The following is an 18,213-nucleotide window of genomic DNA, read 5'->3' on the forward strand; positions in this document are numbered from 1 at the left end:
GTTTTCACCCTCTAATCAACTTCATTTCTCATCTTCATTCCCAAGTAGAACTTTTCTGTTGATGCATTGTTTAAAATTTTATGAATAGTCAAACATCAAATGTGACGGTAATAGAACAAGTTTTGGCTTCGGTGGAAATCAGTTTACACAAGTGTTGTACCTTTTTTCCATTTTCGTGAGAATGATTTAGGAAAGAAGAAAATACTAATAATGTCGTATGAAATAATAGTTGAGCCAAAACCATTTAACACGCGTCTAATCATAATCATTTTATATATCAATCCTTATTTATATTCAAAGATTTAAAATGTTAGAATGTTAAAAGTATATAGAAATTTAGAGAAATTATTAAATATTTATTATTTTAATTTGAACATATCTATAATTATAGAAGGATCATGATCCAAGTTTGTTATGATTTTTGTTAGAACTCTGAAAAGATCAAAATACATTTTCCAAAAATTGTTTCAATTTTTTGCCATATGATTTTTATCTTATGATGGTTTTAGTGAGGCATATTATCTACTAATAGACCTCCAATGAGAAATATTATAAATATTTTATTACTAATCGAATGTTCATCTAAATTAAAATATGTTTAATGTACTTTGGGACTCTAATATGAATTAGAAGTAGAATTTTATATCAAGTATACTTTTTATGTTTATAAATATAGACTTTGGAGAAACTTTGTAAATATTTCTATTGATCAATAAAAAATACTCTCTTATTTCTTGTAACATTATGAACTTAAATATTTATATGTACAAATAATTGAAAAATAAAAAATAACCTTAAGATAATAATATTATAAATAAAAATCACAAAATAATTTTGAGTAAATTACACTCAAGATCATTCTAAAATAGGGTTTGTCCTATTTTTGTCACTTTAAATGTTTTTTTAATTTAGTCACTTTAATTAAGATAATTGTTTGAATTAATCACCACCGTTAAAAAATTTATTAATCCACTGACAGATTTCTAATGTGACACTTTTAACTAAGGTTTAAAAACTGTATGTAATTAATCCAAAATATTTTTTTCACTTTCTTTACCTCCAAATGGAGAAACTAGAGCACCTACTCTATATTCAAGGCCATCTCAAAGCTACCTGTCCTTCACCATTATCTGAAGAATAGATGTATGACAACTATCAACAATAACGGCGGCGGCGGCGCTTCTCCAGCAGCAGGGTCCTCACCATCGGTAAATAAAAAATGAATTACACCATTTTCGATTATTTAGGAATTTAGTATGGAAAAAGTTAATAAGGAAAACGGTAGTTGAAATATGATTTCCATGACCATATGTCTGCTTGTTCTTTTGATTACCGTAATGAAACAATCCTATGCTCTTCAAATACGTTTCCTTAATCAGAACGTGTACGTTGATGGGAAGAAACCAAATTTATCGGAAATGGCGGAACCATCTGTGTTCTTTATTACTCAAACAACCAATACCAAAAGCACAATAACTATAAATACGAAATTAAATGATGTGGAAATTTCTTCTAAAATAAAAATCAGACAATAGAGTTCACTTAAAAGTCGTATTGCTATAAGATCATGATATAAAGTGATTGCAAAGAGCATGTAACTTTGAAAAGTTGAAAATAGAGTAAACTATAATCTCAAATCAAAAATTCCATCCTCAAATCCCTTGACCGCTGCCCAAAATCAGCTCAAATGAACCATAGATTAACTCCCAAATAAATTATTTTGAGTGTACCAACTTTTACTTCCAATATTTCAAATATAAAAAGTTGTCCCACCTTTCATTAACAGCCAAGTTTTCCCACACCTAGTGAGACCCACAACCCAACAAATCTCCCGGAGTTCGCCTTTGGGTATGATTTTGGTGAACATATGCATACTATTATTACCAATGTGAACTAATGTAAATGAATACAGAAATTCATAAAATGAAATAAAGAAAACGCTAACAAATAACCGAATAGAATAAATAGAATAAACCATATCGAGGACTCAATTAGAATGTTTTGAAATTGATGGATCAATTTGTGTAATTTTGAAATATGTCATCAATCCCCATAATCTTCATAAATTTAAAATTCAATCATTGTACGTTTATTTTTAAGAATTTAGTCTCTCTACTTTTCAAATTCAAATCCAACTCTCAACATTGTTAAAATTATTTTCTTAAATTCACATTCATTACAATTTTATTTTTGTAATTATATTACTACCAAGTGAGTTTTTTTTTTTTAATTTTAAAATGTCACAGCAATAAATTTAAAAAAAAAAAACCAATGTTAACAATTGCTATAACTAAATATGAAAAATAGAGAAACTAAATTGCTATAACTAAAAGTACAAAATCTAAATTTGAAATTTGTGAAGAATACAATACCATTTAATAAACCATAGTAGAACCTCTCGTGCAATTAACTTCTTAAACAAATATAAATAATATGATAAAAATTATAAAAAGGACGAGTGATCCACTACATATATACTTCTTATTTAATGGAGTAAAACATGGTTTCACTCAATTGATTGTTGCTAGCAAGGGGTGAGGGGGCGGCGGAGTCTATTGGAAAGAATTAATACCTTGATTCAAGCAGAAGAAATACCAACACAAGGAAGGCTCAGCAATGGGCGCAATGGATGTAATCTAAAACAATTTGCACTTTTTCCCTCCTTTTTGATAAGACAATTAGTACTTGGTAATTGGTATGAAATATCCAGTGTATTGAAATTTATACAATTATACAATGAATACACAAGAATGTTGCCTACAAGGCTGTTACAGTGTCAGTAGTGACAGTTTTAATTTTGTTTATGCTGTATCTCTGAAAATGGAACCAGGCAAAAAGTTGGCACTGGAATCTCTTCTCGACCTGAAATAAAATATATAAAACTGCTCAGGTTGAAACAATCAAGGGATAAACAAATGTCAAACTTACAAAAAAAATACATGTAAAGATATCTTGGAAAGATATCATGAAATAAAATATATAAAACTGCTCAGGTTGAAAATATGTCATTCAAGTTTGGAATTGAGTCATTACCTCAACGATAAAGTGGAAAATTTTCTTTAAGCTGTTGGTAACGACCGGCGGCAAGTTGGGCATTCCATCTTTATGTCCATCCATCTTTGCAAACAACCCGAATGAAAGAAATGATCACATGGTGTTACCTGTTAGAGAAATGCAGTTTAAAATCAAGTTCACAATTCAAGAAAATGACCTTGAAGAGCCCCACCAATTAAAGATAAAAATTCTCAACAGTATACCATGCAATCTCTTGAACGTTGTGTGAGATCAATGGAAGTCATACAAATGACACAGTCTATGGCATGATTTGCTTCTGGATCAAATCTTCTATAGTAGCTATATTTCTCGGGTAGTATCTGCAAACAGAAATTTCAAAGTAGCATCATCATAACATGTCTTTGGAAGCTTTAGCTAAATCCTAGTGCACTTACGATAATGAACATCTAAATTTGCCGGCAGATCAAAGCACATTTCACTTAAACAAGCAAATTGTAGAAAACAAACAAAACACAATTCACTGAATTCGAAAGGAACAGTCTGGCAGTAATAAGAGTTCCACAAATAAGGAGTCCGAAAAAGGTTCCCCAATTGGACAAAGGGAGGACAAAAAAATGAATTTGTTAACCACAAGGGGTCAGCAAAATTCGGTTATAACAGACTTAACGGACCCATTCAGATAAGTCATGTCGGTTAAGTCGGTTTTATTTGTTTAGTCGGTCATGGTCTCAGTTAAGTCGACTGTATATTGGTTATTAAAATTTGACTGAATTAACTGATTTGGTACATATTATTTTTTATTTATTTTTAAATATACTTATAATATATAATAACAATAATATATTTTTTATATAAATAAAAAATAAGTAGGGTTGGTTAAGTTGGTTACGCTTAAGTTGGTCAGTCAGTTATGTTAATGTTGGAGATTGTCAGTTAAGTGTGAAAAAAGCTCCTGAACCAATCAAAAAAAAAACTGAACGTTCACCCCTAACCACAAGAAGACTTCCACTATAACAGTCCTAATTGACTGCAACAAGCCCTGGCCTATGAAATTCGCCAAGGTGTTTTCAGTCGAGTAGCATTAGAGGCAACATACATGCATTTAAATCAGTTTAACAAGTTATCACAAAGAGTGAGAGAAATGAAAATAAAAAGGCAACACATGAAGAGAATAACAGAACCACATCTGACCTGACGAGGAATAAACCATCGAGATCCAAGATAGTGCTGAAGAAGAAGAATGGATGCTTGAAGTCCAATGAATACAACCAAACAGATGCACCAGCTCTTGTCAGGCTCAATTCGCATAAAGTTGTGAGGGCATCCAAATATATATAATGGGATTGCTAGCCGAGTAATAGTCATGCCTAAGATGTAATGAGGATGCAAAGGTTTTCTTGAATCACGAATGACATTGGTGATTATTTGAGGTATCCAAAATGAGTACAAAAGGAGAAGTATAGGCTGCAAAAAATTATGAAACTCGTACATGACCAAAATGCCTCCTAAAAGGATCCCATCTGCAAATATTTGTACTAGTCAGATCATATTAAGCCATCAACTTGACATAAAGTTCATAATCTAAGAAAGTATTTGATTCCAAAAGCAATCAAAAGGCTATAGCATCATTGAAAAAGTAAGAAGCACATTGAGCAGCTAACAACAAAGGCTGTTTAGAACAAACAGGGAACATTTACACTCCCTTGATCATTTCTCAGGCTACGTCTCCAACAAGTATGACACCTAAAATCCACTTTAGCTTTCTAGCATCATTTTCTATGTCAGAAAAGCAGTCCTTATGACTTCCACAAGACTTTTTTAGTTCCTCTCAGAAACTTACAGCTTTCCACATAGGAATCAAATGTGTCAAGTTATTCTTGTGGAGAGACTGAGCAATAATTCGCTCTATTATAGTAAAGATGATTTATATGGATATTAGCTTTTTAGTGAAACCATCTTTTGGCTTTTGCTATCACTCAGCTTCCTATTGATTTACGGTGTTTTGTTTTTAAGCAAAGATGCAAAGGAGAGCAAGATGGACACATAATCTTTTTTCTGAGCATATCCTATTGATAGAATATGGTGTCTGAATAGAGGATTCTATAGGAGCATCAACTAACTGGGTACACCATCAGGATTAGACTAGGTAACAAGGCAAAGAAGCAATATTTAGGAAAATCGAATCTTAAATTTAAAGCTTTGCTAATTAGACTTGATCTTTACCAGCAGTCAATAGAGACAAAACTAATGAATGTGAATGGTGGCCAAGCAAGTTTATGCAAGAGAGAGACAGTTAGTATTTGTGTATACTCTATGCATCACTTTCGGCAAACCATATATATTAAATTTCTATCCGCAACTGTGAAAACTTTTCTGGCACTTACAGAAACGGCTGTATAGAACTGATAGCTCACGCCTCATTGTCTCCCAACCTTCACCGTTATTCATCGGTCTACTTGCCTTCCATATTGCAAGAAGGTACCTCATCTCAAAAATGGAGAAAACTACAAACTTGAAGAATGCCGCAGTTGCAAAAGCATTAAACAAGGACTCTGTATAAAGCAAAAGAAAATGAACTTAGCAGAGATAGACCTTCAAAAGGAGCAGCTAATAGGAGAGATCCACTGTTCTATATTAAGCCATCAACCTACTATCAAGAGCAGGGCAGATTCAAAGTGCATTTTCAAATCAAACTACTCACATGTAATACTGGAAAAGACTTGCCCACAAATAGAAAGAATAATCTCTGAAATTCCTACTAATTATTTTCAAATTGAGATGGTGCTCATAGTCTCAACCGATGACAATGCAAAGATAATTTATCAGTTCTAGTTTTGGATCCCCATTACGGTTATAAATAGAGTACCACCGCTTGCGGGAGCAGATATAATTGAAAAGGAAAAGGTGAGAGAGGCCTTATGTTCTTTATAGATTTATATTACTGCAAAGATCTGGCAGATAACTTAGGTAATATTAGCATTTCTTTGGCACAGTTAATTAATACTCACCAACCAGTATTCCTGCAGTGAGATGTAAGAGGCAAAGATAAGCATCCATGATAGCCTGTTGACCAATCGTTAAAATTGAAACTTTTGCAGCTCCCTGATAGATAAGAGACAAAATTACCTTTATTAATCACAAAGAAGTAAGCTACTCATTAATGCTATATCAAAATATAGCATTCATGCAAAATAAGCTTGTTGCCTTGTACATATATGCTTTAGATTTTTACCGATTGTGTGTTGCTATGTTCCATTTGTCTGATTAACAGAAGGACTTGAAGGAAGGAGACCTAACAATAAACAATTAAGGAATCCAGCCAAAACAGGCCTGCAAGACTGCATTAACAATGAAAAAGGATGACATATAAAGGATACAAAGGTGACCATTAAGGTGTAGTTGACTGCTTTGTTGTAATAGACTTCAATGTTGACAGAAGTTGCATTTAATAGCAAAGGTGAGAAGCAATCTCCATCATCATCCACCGTGGGACTCTCCATCAATCCTTCGATGTGATAACGATCATGATCTCCATCTATAAAAGATCAAAAAAACTTCCAAATTTGAATACTTAAAATGTCATAGTGGATAGCACAATCCGTTCTCAGTAGATGTTTCAGATCAGCATAAAAAATTGTAGCTGTGAGAGGTGACCCATACTTAACTCGCCAAGTTAACTTGGTCTTTCAGCAGCAAGAACTTTCTTTTAAGCAGCTTCCAGTTGATGTACATTCTAATGACATTTTAAGATTCTCTTTTTTTAAAAAACGAAGACTCATGGGAGTGGCTGGATAAATAAAAGACTATTTTCTGAAACTGATGGACCTGTCTTAAATTATATCATAACTGGTCCTTATACCCAGACTTGATCCAGACAGCAAGAGAGCCCAATTGTTCACAATGCCAAATTAGCGATTAAGTCTATGAAGAAATAAATCAATATTTCTTCCACAATTCTTAATTCAATAGATTTTAGTAAAAGAATATCTTTCCAAACAAATGCTTGTCAATAAATAGACCAGAGAAGAATGCAATGGTACAAGATGATGAGTCTAAGAAGTTGAGATAACTCGAATACCATTTTGGCTGGATGAGATGCGTGAAATTTGGGCTGCAATTTCTATATTGCAACGTTTCTCCATCTCATAAATTGGTGCTGCAATAAAAGAAAACAACATTCACTATATTGCAAACTTAACTTGAGCTTAAGCCAAGTGACATAGTTATAACTTACAATTTTTTCTTCTCCATATTTTGTCACGTGGAGATTCTTGGAACACTTGAGAGGAGAAAACTCCAAGCTGTTCAAAGACATTGCAAACTAGTAATCAGAATCACCATAAAAAAACATTTATCAAAACGGACAACTAAAACTGTGTATGCAAAACACAACACCAACTCAAACATTATCTAAAAAGCAACTCATGGACGTAGCCATCCATCATAGCCTGTTGCAGATACATTGCTATAAATAAAAGCCCATAATGCACAAATACAAATTCAAAATCTTGCAACACCAAAGAAAACTCAGGCAGAAGTGAAACACGGAAGGAAATTATCTCTTTTAACCAGGTATCAACTTTGTTTAAGTTAAAAAGCCAAAATCCAATACATAAGCTTAACAGCTCCAACCTGAAACTGAAACTATATAGATAAGGTAAGCAGTAGACAGTTTTGTGCTATTGGCCAGACATTCAGATAATACCATTACTCTAAAGAAAGACTTCTGGAAACAGGCAAGAAACTAGCAGCATTATATGTGGCATTATGAAAGGGAACCCATTCTCAAAGTCCAATGTAATATAGAATCAACATCAAATGCTAGTGAACAACGAATGAGTAAGATACGAAGTATTACCAAATGGTATGGGTTAGACAAAATATAATCTTCTTCCTGACTCAGCTCACCTTCCTTTCCACTGCAATAGTATGCCAGTAGAATATGTCAGAGTTGAAATGCAATCAGCAAGCCGGATTCACAAAATATCATCTTAAAAGAGCACATAAATGGAAGTGAGAGAGTTAACAACTATATTGCAAATGCCCCTTTATCTGCACCCTTTAGTTGCAGGCATTCAACTAGTATGCATTTCTTAGTCAAACAATGTCCAATCAAGCAGAAAGAACTTTTAATGAGCAATCAATACTGTCCAGATTTACCTGTTAGCTACCATTCGAAGCTGTCTAAAAGGCCATATATATACACCCTCTACCCTTATTTGAGCACCACCAACATTGTGTTTGTTATCAAACACATCATGGAAAATAATTACACCCTGTTATACCACCACGAATAAGAAACAAAGTCAGAAAATAAGTAACAATGGTAAGATACAGCCTACAGTAGCTAGAAGCCATTCTCTTTATAAAAAGAGTTCTTATAACAGAAATGCAACAAATATGATTAGGCAAACAACTAAAGAGGATGTAGGAAAATCAAACTTAATGACATAACCAGTCTATCATGTCTTCAGGCAAAATAGAAAAAAACATATCTGTGTGTACATATTGCATTTAGAAACATAGTTCAATTGTCCTAACAAGGCCACAAAACAAGCAAAAAACTGGAAAGGTATATTAATTAATCATAAGAGCAAATTTCTAATATGATCAAGACCCCCTTACCTGAACATAATGTACACCGGTTATTTTTGTTGGTGTGCTAACTAATTCAATGACAGAATCACCAGCTGATTTCCTGAAATCGGGAAATTTTGAAGAGCTATTCAAAGACTCCAGGAACTTCCAAGAGCCTGCAATTTCCCAGTCAAATTAATAAAATTGTCAACACAAATAAATGTACATGATGAACTAAATGATTGAATTTAATCCATTCAATAACAGTGGTTAGCTTAATAAACTAAAAATCTCAGAAAAGTACTTTTAGAAGCCAGCCAATTCATTAGTTTCCTTCCTAAATAGTTTTTTTTTTTTTTAAATATCAGGACTTCTAGGTTAGAACAATCTCTGATCCATGTGCCATCCAAATACAATCTGTCTTTGCATCCAAAACAAATTGACCTGAAGCAAGCATCTGTTTTAGTAAATAAAGTTCCATCGCTGTTTTATTTTTAGAGTTCATGGAGTGCAGGTTTTGAGCCTCTGAAAAATATTTTTTTACCAATATTTTCTAGGAAATTCATCACCTAATCATGGACAACCGAAGTGAAAAAAATTACAAAAGTGTAGGGAAACCAAGAGAAGATACTGGCAGAACAACATAAAGCAATCAACCAAAAAAAAGCATGATACTTCAGCTATAAGTAACAAGATCCAGAAAATTACTCCTAAAGCATCAACTCTAATATGCATATGATGGAATTCAACAAAATTTACTTACCTCGATAAGTTCCTGTTATGTTCCATGCATGAAATGGACCCAATTCGCTTTCATCTTTTCTAACAAATAGCCACTACAGGATGCATTAAGAATATCAATAAATTTATAGTACCCAAACTGAAGAGCGCAAGGTGTGAAAAACACAAAAAAAATATAGAGCCAATCTACGTTTTCTTAAATAACTAAGTGATATAGCTAAAGTAAACAATCTTTTTCTTCTAAGAAAGGGAAGGGGGGGGGGGTTCATATCAAGTTGATGACATTTTTCAAAACATAAAAAGATGGTTCTTTATCTGTCTATTCTGATTTAATTGACCCTGAATTTCTCAGCATAAATTGAAAGATTAACAAATTAGTGTCTGTTAAGGAAACTTCAAGCCGGATTGCAATTTAGCTCTCCATTTTGAAAATCTACCTATCAAGATAATCTAATTTCCAGTTTCAACTACGTGTTCTCTGGACAAGATTGTTAAAATTGCACATCAAACTTGACATTGCCCACTTCAATTTTGCAGCATTTCATTATACAACAGCAAAAGAATAACCAGTCAAAACCTATCAAAGTGCAATGACTAAAGCACTAACTCAGGAAAATTGAAATAAAATTCTAAATTTGACAACATCAGAAGCACAATAACCAATTATACAACTATGAATTAGGCACCCAGAATCAAAACCCAAATTTTCATCTTTGCTTAAGAGAAAAATAAAATAAAATTTAACAATAATTAACATCAATAAAGAAAAAGCTAGGGAATTAAGAAGTACCAACCTCATCGCCCCATGACCGAGCCCTTTCTCTTATCGGTCTCAATCCCGCCACTGGCTTTAACATAACAAAACCAAACCACAATCCAAAAACAACCCTAAACACAAACCCTAATCTTCTCCTCCTCGAATTCCACAAAAAATCCAAATATTCCCTGGTGATCATATCAAAACCCCGACATCCCATTTCAAAAACAATACTAATTTGCTTTGTCTTAATATAAAATAAAAATATCCAACTTCAATTTCCCAGGAAGGAAGCAAATATGTTTACAAACTGATTTAGATGATAGATACAAGAAAACGATACAAACCCACTGCACATTAAGGAGAAAGACAATAAGAGATTGCTTCAAGTAGAGTTATGTGAACCAACAAACAGCACCCAAAGATCAAACGGTAGAAAATGAGAGCTCAACAAACTAATTCTCTCTCTCTCTCTCTCCCCCTCCCCCTTCCCTTGTGTTGTATATATAAATTTAATTCTTATATTGGTTTTAATATAAACAAACAACAAAAAAGATACCCCAAAGAGAACTTTCAAAAAAAAAACAGCACAGTTAATACAAAATATATATTCAGAAAATACGTGAAGTATACATGAACAAATTTTTAATCTAAAAGGGTTTGGCAAAGTGGTGGTTTGTTGTTGTTGACATGTTTGCTTGAGTTTTGGTAATTAGAAGTCGAGAGAAAGAGTTTCGGCCCTCTAGGTTCAGTTTGTAACAATACGCGCTCTTTTAGCGAGTTAGAATCACGTACCAATTACGGAGAGTCAACTGATGTTTGGTCCTTACCATCTTTGGTGTATTAAAGTTATCTTAATCTTTATTAGTTAGAGGCTTAGACATGAGAACAACTAAATTATATGATTCGTTTCTATTATTATACTCTTTTCTATGTACCAAAATAAAGGAATATATCATTTACTTAATATTAAGTTGGTATTATATAATTAGGAAATTATCAGAAAAAGCCCCTTTCTTCAACAAAGTAAAATTACTATTGTGAGAATATTTATATTTTTATATGTTGATAAATTTAAAAAATTAGATAAACATGATAGAATTTAAACTAAATCATCAATTTTATTATTAATTTAACTTTATCATTTAAATTAAAATCATAATTTAATCTGATTCTCTTGAATTTGGTGTCACGAATCAATTGAACGCTAATTAAATTAAGAAATTAAAAAAATGGTTTTGCACATTTAAAACAACTTATATTATTCGATAATATTTTAATCTTTTTAATTTAAAAAATAAAAAAATATGTATATGGTGGGATTTAAACTCATATGAATTACATTTCAAAAACTCTAAGCTTAGCACTCAACCAAGTCTTTATTTTGATTTTTTTTTATACATTTTAATTTTGCCATGTATATTTTATTACCTCAATCAATTTTATATATCAATAATGTTGTTGATTGAGATAGTATCACAAATTAACTCGACATCAACTTCAAATTGATGACAACATTGTGATAAATAATTGTATTCATTTAATATTCTTAATATAATATATTTATGTATTTAAATTTTATTTTATTTATAATTTAATTTAATTTTTTAATTTTAATATTATACATATTTCATGTATTATTAATTAATAATACTTTTATCCGCCAACCTAATATTCTTCTTGTAACACCCCTAACCCATATCCGCTACCGAAATAGGGTTTCGGAGCATTACCGATCAAACAGACATAATTTCAAAACATTTCATATCATATAATATTCAAGTCAAAATCAATCAAACTCATACATATTGTCCCTTATTCGAGCCTTCGAGGACCAAACTACATTATAGAAACAAATCGGGACTAATTCGGAAACTTAGAGATTTTTTTGCGAAATATTAAAAAAATTTCAAAGCTACAAGGTTTACACGGCCGTGTGATCAGGCCGTGTGACTCACACGATCAGGAGATACGCCCGTGTATCAGGCCATGTGGGCATTCGAAATAGGGACACACGGCCTTATCCCAGCCCGTATCTATACTCGTGTAACTCTCTAACTTGGGTCACACGGCCAAGCCCCACGCCCGTGTGCCCTATCGAAATGGCTTTGCACGCCCGTGTGCTAGTCGTGTGTCTTACACGGCCCAGTCAAACGTCCGTGTGTCTGGCCGTATGGACTCAATATGTACCTTTAACAATAAGTTTACCATTCCCTGCAAGCTTACACGCTAAGAAACTCAAAAACCATCCGTTTAACCAATTCAAAACACAATCGAATATATCCAAAACATTTCAAAACAATCATCCTAGATGTCTAACCAATGAACCCTCATAGGTACCACAATTATATCCTCAAAACATATCAATGAAACATCAATCAAATCCAATTTGTAGACATGCCAAATTCAATCTATTTTACCTATTCCATGTTCATTTAAACATTAACTTAATTATGTCATAATATAACCTCAAACGTAAACACATATTTATATGTATATAACCATCCAATATTAACTTATAATCTTATTTACAAACAATTCACAAAATGATTAATATTTAGACACCCTAGGCACATGCCGACAAAAAGAAAAACATCACCACGTTTGAGTTCGGGACCGTTGTTGGATGCTGAATCGGCGATCAAAATTAAGTACCTAACCAATTGAGCTTTGAACTTTGAAACCCTAATTTCTCCTTTCTTTCTTTCCCTTTTTCTTTTCTTTCTTTTTCTCCCTATTTCATTTTTATAATGTTTCTTTCTATTTTTTTTGTTTCTTTTATTTATTATATTTACTTATTATAATATATAATATAATATATATACTTAATAATGAAGATATAATATTATAATATTATAATATTTATTTATAAATATCTATTTTATGCCGCCTCAATTATGACCATTGGCTTAATTTCTTATTTAACCCCTTTAATTTTTTAATCTATAATTTAACTTTCACCCTTTTTGCAATTTAGTCCTTTTACCTAATTACTTTTAATTCAAGTAAATTCACCTAACCAAAACCTAATTAACTACACAACTAGCTTTTACGAATTTGATTTACGGTAACGGAGTCTCAAAAATGCACTTTTCGACACCCGTGACTATCGGGTCATTACAATTCTCCCTCTAAATAAATTTCGTCCCCAAAATTTACCTGAAAAGAGGTGGAGGTACTGAGATCTCATAGTTTATTTCAATTCCCAAGTCGCTTCCTCAACACTATGACTACACCATAATACTTTCACTAACAGAACTCGCTTATTACGTAACTCTTTCACCATCATGTGCTAAAATCTCAACCAATTCTTCTTCATATGACAAATTAGGTTGAATTTCAATATCTTCCATCGAAATAACATGAGATGGGTCCGATCGATATCTTCTAAGCATTGAAACGTTAAAAATATCATGAATTTTTTGTAATTCAGAAGGCAAAGCTAAATGTTATGTAATTGGTCCTACTTTTTTCGTGATCTCATACGGTCTAATAAAACGAGGACTCAGTTTCCCTTTTCGACCAAATCTCAAAATTTTCTTCCAATGTGAAACTTTAAGAAATACTTTATTGCCAATAGAATAGTAAATATCTCAACATTTCAAATTTGCATATGATTTTTGTCTATCAAAAGCTGCCTTCAATTTGTCTCGAATTTTCTTCACAATGTCGTTCATTTCTTGGACCAATTTCGGCCTGATCATTTTTCTTTCACTCAATTCCATCCAACAAATAGGTGATCGACATCTACAATCATATAAAGCTTCATAAGGAGTCATTTGAATACTTGATTGAAAACTATTGTTGTACACAAATTCGGCCAAAGGTAAGTAACGCTCCCAACCTGATTTAAAATCAATAACACAAGCACGAAGCATATCTTCCAAAATCTGAATAGCACATTTAGATTATCCATCAATCTGCGGATGAAAAGCTATACTGAAATTAAGTCGCATACCAAAAGATTCGTGCAACTGTTTTCAAAATCTCGAAGTAAACTGCGAATCCTGATTAGAAATTATCGACATGGGAACACCGTACAATCTCATAATTTTTTGAATATAAACTTCAGCAAGTTTTTAAAATAACCAATCAGTCCTAGTTGCAATAAAATGAGTCGATTTTGTAATTCAGTCAACAATTACCCAAATAGCATTTTTCTTACTTGACGATAATGGTAATCCCATTATAAAATCCATTGTGATGCAATCCCATTTCCATTCAGGAATAGAAATAGGCTGAAGTAATCCGGTAGGAACTTGATGTTCCACCTTAACTCGCTGACAAGTTAAACATTTAGCCACATACTCAACCACATCTCTTTTCATTCCTGGCCACCAATAAGATTCTCGCAAATCACGATACATTTTCGTTCCTCCAATATGCAAAGCAAAAAAACTATCATGAGCTTCGCGAAGTATCAACTCTTTCAATTCAGAAACATCCGGAACACAGATTCGGTTATGAAATCTCAAACAACCATAATCATCAATACTGAAATTTTCTAATGTACTATTCTGAACCATTTCTCTTTTCTTCGCCAACTTGTCATCTTCTAACTGCGCTGACTTGATTCGATCAAACATCACTAGTTTGATTTTTAATTCATCCAATAAGCTTCCATCTTCATTGATACTGAGTTGAGCAAACATTGCTCGCAATTCAATCGTTGTTTTTCTACTCAATGCATCAGCTACAACATTAGCTTTACCAGGGTAATAATCAATAACACAATCAAAATCTTTCAGAAGCTCTATCTAATGAAGATGTCTCAAATTCAACTTCTTTTGAGATAGAATGTATTTGAGGCTCTTATGATTGGTATAAATATAACACTTTTCCTTGTACAAGTAATGTCTCTAGATCTTTAGAGCAAAAACGACAGCAGCTAGCTATAAGTCGTGCATCGGATAATTACGTTCATGCATTTTTAGCTGACGAGATGCATAAGAAATCACTTTCTCATCTTGCATTAAAACACAACCAAGACCGCGCAAGGAAGCATCACTATAAACAACAAAATCCTTTCTTTATTCTAGTAAAGTCAAATCGGTGCTTCAGTCAACATCTACTTCAAATTCTCAAAACTTCCTTGACACTAATCATCCCAGACGAACTAAACATTATTATGCAAGAACTTTTTCATCGACAATGCTATCTTCAAAAATTCATTTACAAATCTTCAGTAATAACCAACTAATTCAAGAAAACTACGAACCTCTAACACATTCCTCGATGCTTTCCATTGAACAATTGCCTCGATCTTTTTTGGATCAGCTCTAATTCCATCTACTGATATAACATGACCCAAAAATACAACCTCAGATAACTAGAATTCACACTTACTAAGCTTTCCATATAATTGTTTCTCTCGTAACACTTACAAAACAATTCTGAGATGTTTCTCATGCTCAGATTCAGATTTCGAATAAACCAATATATCATCAATAAAAGCTACCACAAACTGATCCAAATACGGTTCATGAGATCCATAAATCCTTCTAGATCATTCGTCAATCCAAAAGGCATCACTATAAATTCATAATGACCATACCGTGTTCAAAATGTCATTTTCGGTACATCATTTTCTTTCACTTTCAAATGATAGTAACCTAATCTCAAATCAATTTTTGAAAAGACAGAAGCTCCTTTTAGTTGATCAAATAAGTCATCAATACGGGGTAAAGGGTATTGATTCTTAATCGTCAACTTATTCAATTGTTGATAATCAATACAAAGCCTCATCGAACCATATTTTTTTCGACAAAAAGCACTAGAGCTCCCTAAGGCGATACATTGGAGCGTTTAAAACCACGATCCAATAAATCTTGTAATTGTACTTTTAATTCCTTCAATTCCGTAGGTGACATACGATAGGGGGCATTGACACTGGGGCCGTACTAGGAAGCACTTCAAATGAAAACTCAACCTCTCGATCCAATGGTAATCCTGATAATTCATTGGGAAACACATCAGGAAATTCACAAACAGTTTGAATCTTACAGCACTAACTATCAACAAAATTTGAATTGATAACATAGGCTAAAAAAGCTTCGCAAAATTGATGAAGAAGTTTATTAGCTCGAATTGCTGAAATGATACGAGTTGAACCACTCGTTCGAATACCATTCACCTCAATCTTATCACCGTTTTCACTCTGAACAACAAACTTCCTTTTACAGCAATCCAGAATCACCCCGTGCTCCGTAAGCCAATCCATTCCTAAAATCACATCAAAATCACCAAACGACATTATCAACAAATCAACAGGGAAGGTTATATTCTGTATTATTAACAGACATTTCTGACACACCTGATCTACTAACACATATTGTTCTAATGGACATGGACTAGACACCACTATCGATACTACATCTCAGATTTTAAACTTCCCGACTCAACAAATTTAGTATTAACATATGAATGTGAAGATCCCAAATCTATCAAAGCATAAACATGTTCTGAATGTAATAAAAATATATATGTCATCACATCATTAGCATCACCATCCTCACGAGTTCGCACAGCATAAGCTCGAGCTGGAGTTCTGGCCTCTAACTGTTGAGTAACAACATCATTTCCCTTCCTAGCACCATATCTCGAAAATGAACCACTTCGACTCGATCCATGACCTCTAGAAGCAAGCATAGATATTTGAGAAGTAACAAGTATAGCATTTTCATTCTTTGGATAATCTCTAACAGTGAAAACATCTCCGAGTTAACTTCTAACATTCATCAAGGTGTTTTTTCCCGCAATGCTCACAATTCAAAATTTCAGTATCCCCGGATGGACTTTGCACATTATTCGTAGACACAGTCAGTTGTCTATCACAGTTTCTATCAGTTCTCTCTGACTTAAAATTTGATCTCTAGCTACCTCGAAATTCTTTTAATCTCTTCAGTTATCGATTTGAACTAACAGCTCCAGAACGCTTTCCAATAGTACGGGTATTCTCAGTCTTTTTATCAAAACCTAGTACTTGTTCTACCATTCTTGCCCTTTCAACTAAATCTGCAAACTCAATGATTTTGTGTGATACCAATTGTACTCGTAACTCATCACATAAACCACACAGAAATCGCTTGCAACTGTCAATTTCAACCGGTACAAATTCAGCAGCATACCTACTAAGTCACGAAAACTCTCTTTCATAATCAACTACAAACATTTCATTTTATTTCAGCATAAAAAACTCTTGTTTCCTGTCTTCAATATACAATTCACCCACATGTTTCTTTTGAAATTCTTTTTGGAAAAATTCCCAATTTACCTGATTTGCGGATACATGACGTGTCACTGATTGTCACCAGGTATATGCTTCTCCTTGTAGTAGAGAAACAACACATATTAAACTTTCACGCGGGTTGCATTCGAGTTGTTGCAAGATACGTTTAGTAGATTCAATCCAAATTTTAGCTGCAGAAGGATCAACTCCTTTCAATACGAAAAATTCTGTTGCACCATAGTTATGTAATTCTTTTATCGGATCTCGATGAACAGTAGGGTCAGATGTCGTAGCAGATGTAGTTCCCGCCACTCACTGAAGAGTATCAACAATAGCTCTAAATAGCTGTGAATCATCTCTTTCCTCAATATTACCTCGTTCAACATTAGGTTGTTGAGTACTAACTGGATTAACACTCGGTGTTGCTGATTCGGTTTCATCTAATTCATTGGAAACATCATCTTCGGCATACATTTCTTAATCAACATCATTATTATAATCATCCGACATTTTCAACTATAAAATAGAAACAAATATATATCAGCATCCAAATCCCGACTCAATTCGACTTAATTATGGCATGTACCTCTAGACTCAATTTCGACATCAATTTAGTCTGAGAATTGACTAAATCTGCAAAGCTTTGATACCATTAAATTGTAACATCCCTAACCCACATCTGTCACCGAAATAGGTTTCAGACCGATCAAACAGACATAATTTCAAAATATTTCATATCATATAATATTCAAGTCAAAATCAATCAAACTTATACATATTATCCCTTATTCGAGCCCTCGAGGCCCAAACTATATTATAGAACAAATCGGGACTAATTCAGAAACTTAGAGAATTTTTTTTGTGAAATATTAAAAAATTTTCAAACCTGTAGGGT

The 18,213-nt window shown here is 33.0% G+C and overlaps 1 protein-coding gene across 3 annotated transcripts; it reads right to left on the reverse strand.

Annotated features, from left to right (window-relative positions):
• Positions 1-2,632: 2,632 nt before the first annotated feature.
• LOC107909279 (transmembrane E3 ubiquitin-protein ligase FLY2) lies at positions 2,633-10,785 on the reverse strand. 3 transcript variants are annotated; one of them, XM_016836754.2, is made up of 16 exons: positions 10,724-10,742; positions 10,128-10,278; positions 9,356-9,428; positions 8,641-8,768; positions 8,176-8,291; positions 7,874-7,934; positions 7,250-7,316; positions 7,094-7,171; positions 6,393-6,550; positions 6,248-6,307; positions 6,024-6,117; positions 5,400-5,567; positions 4,207-4,535; positions 3,258-3,374; positions 3,034-3,161; positions 2,633-2,862 (listed from the first exon to the last, which is right to left on the reverse strand). In XM_016836754.2, coding segments are annotated over exons 1-15 (1,704 nt in total). In that variant the 5' UTR covers positions 10,726-10,742; the 3' UTR covers positions 2,633-2,862; positions 3,034-3,059. The 3 variants fall into 3 exon arrangements, with proteins under 3 accessions (XP_016692243.1, XP_016692242.1, XP_016692241.1); XM_016836753.2 differs by lacking the exon at positions 10,724-10,742 and adding an exon at positions 10,438-10,709; XM_016836752.2 differs by having other exon boundaries at positions 10,128-10,785.
• Between the last annotated feature and the right edge of the window lie 7,428 nt (positions 10,786-18,213).

The sequence above is a fragment of the Gossypium hirsutum genome, chromosome D02 (genome assembly GCF_007990345.1).
Source record: "Gossypium hirsutum isolate 1008001.06 chromosome D02, Gossypium_hirsutum_v2.1, whole genome shotgun sequence".
In the NCBI taxonomy this organism is placed as follows: domain Eukaryota; kingdom Viridiplantae; phylum Streptophyta; class Magnoliopsida; order Malvales; family Malvaceae; genus Gossypium; species Gossypium hirsutum.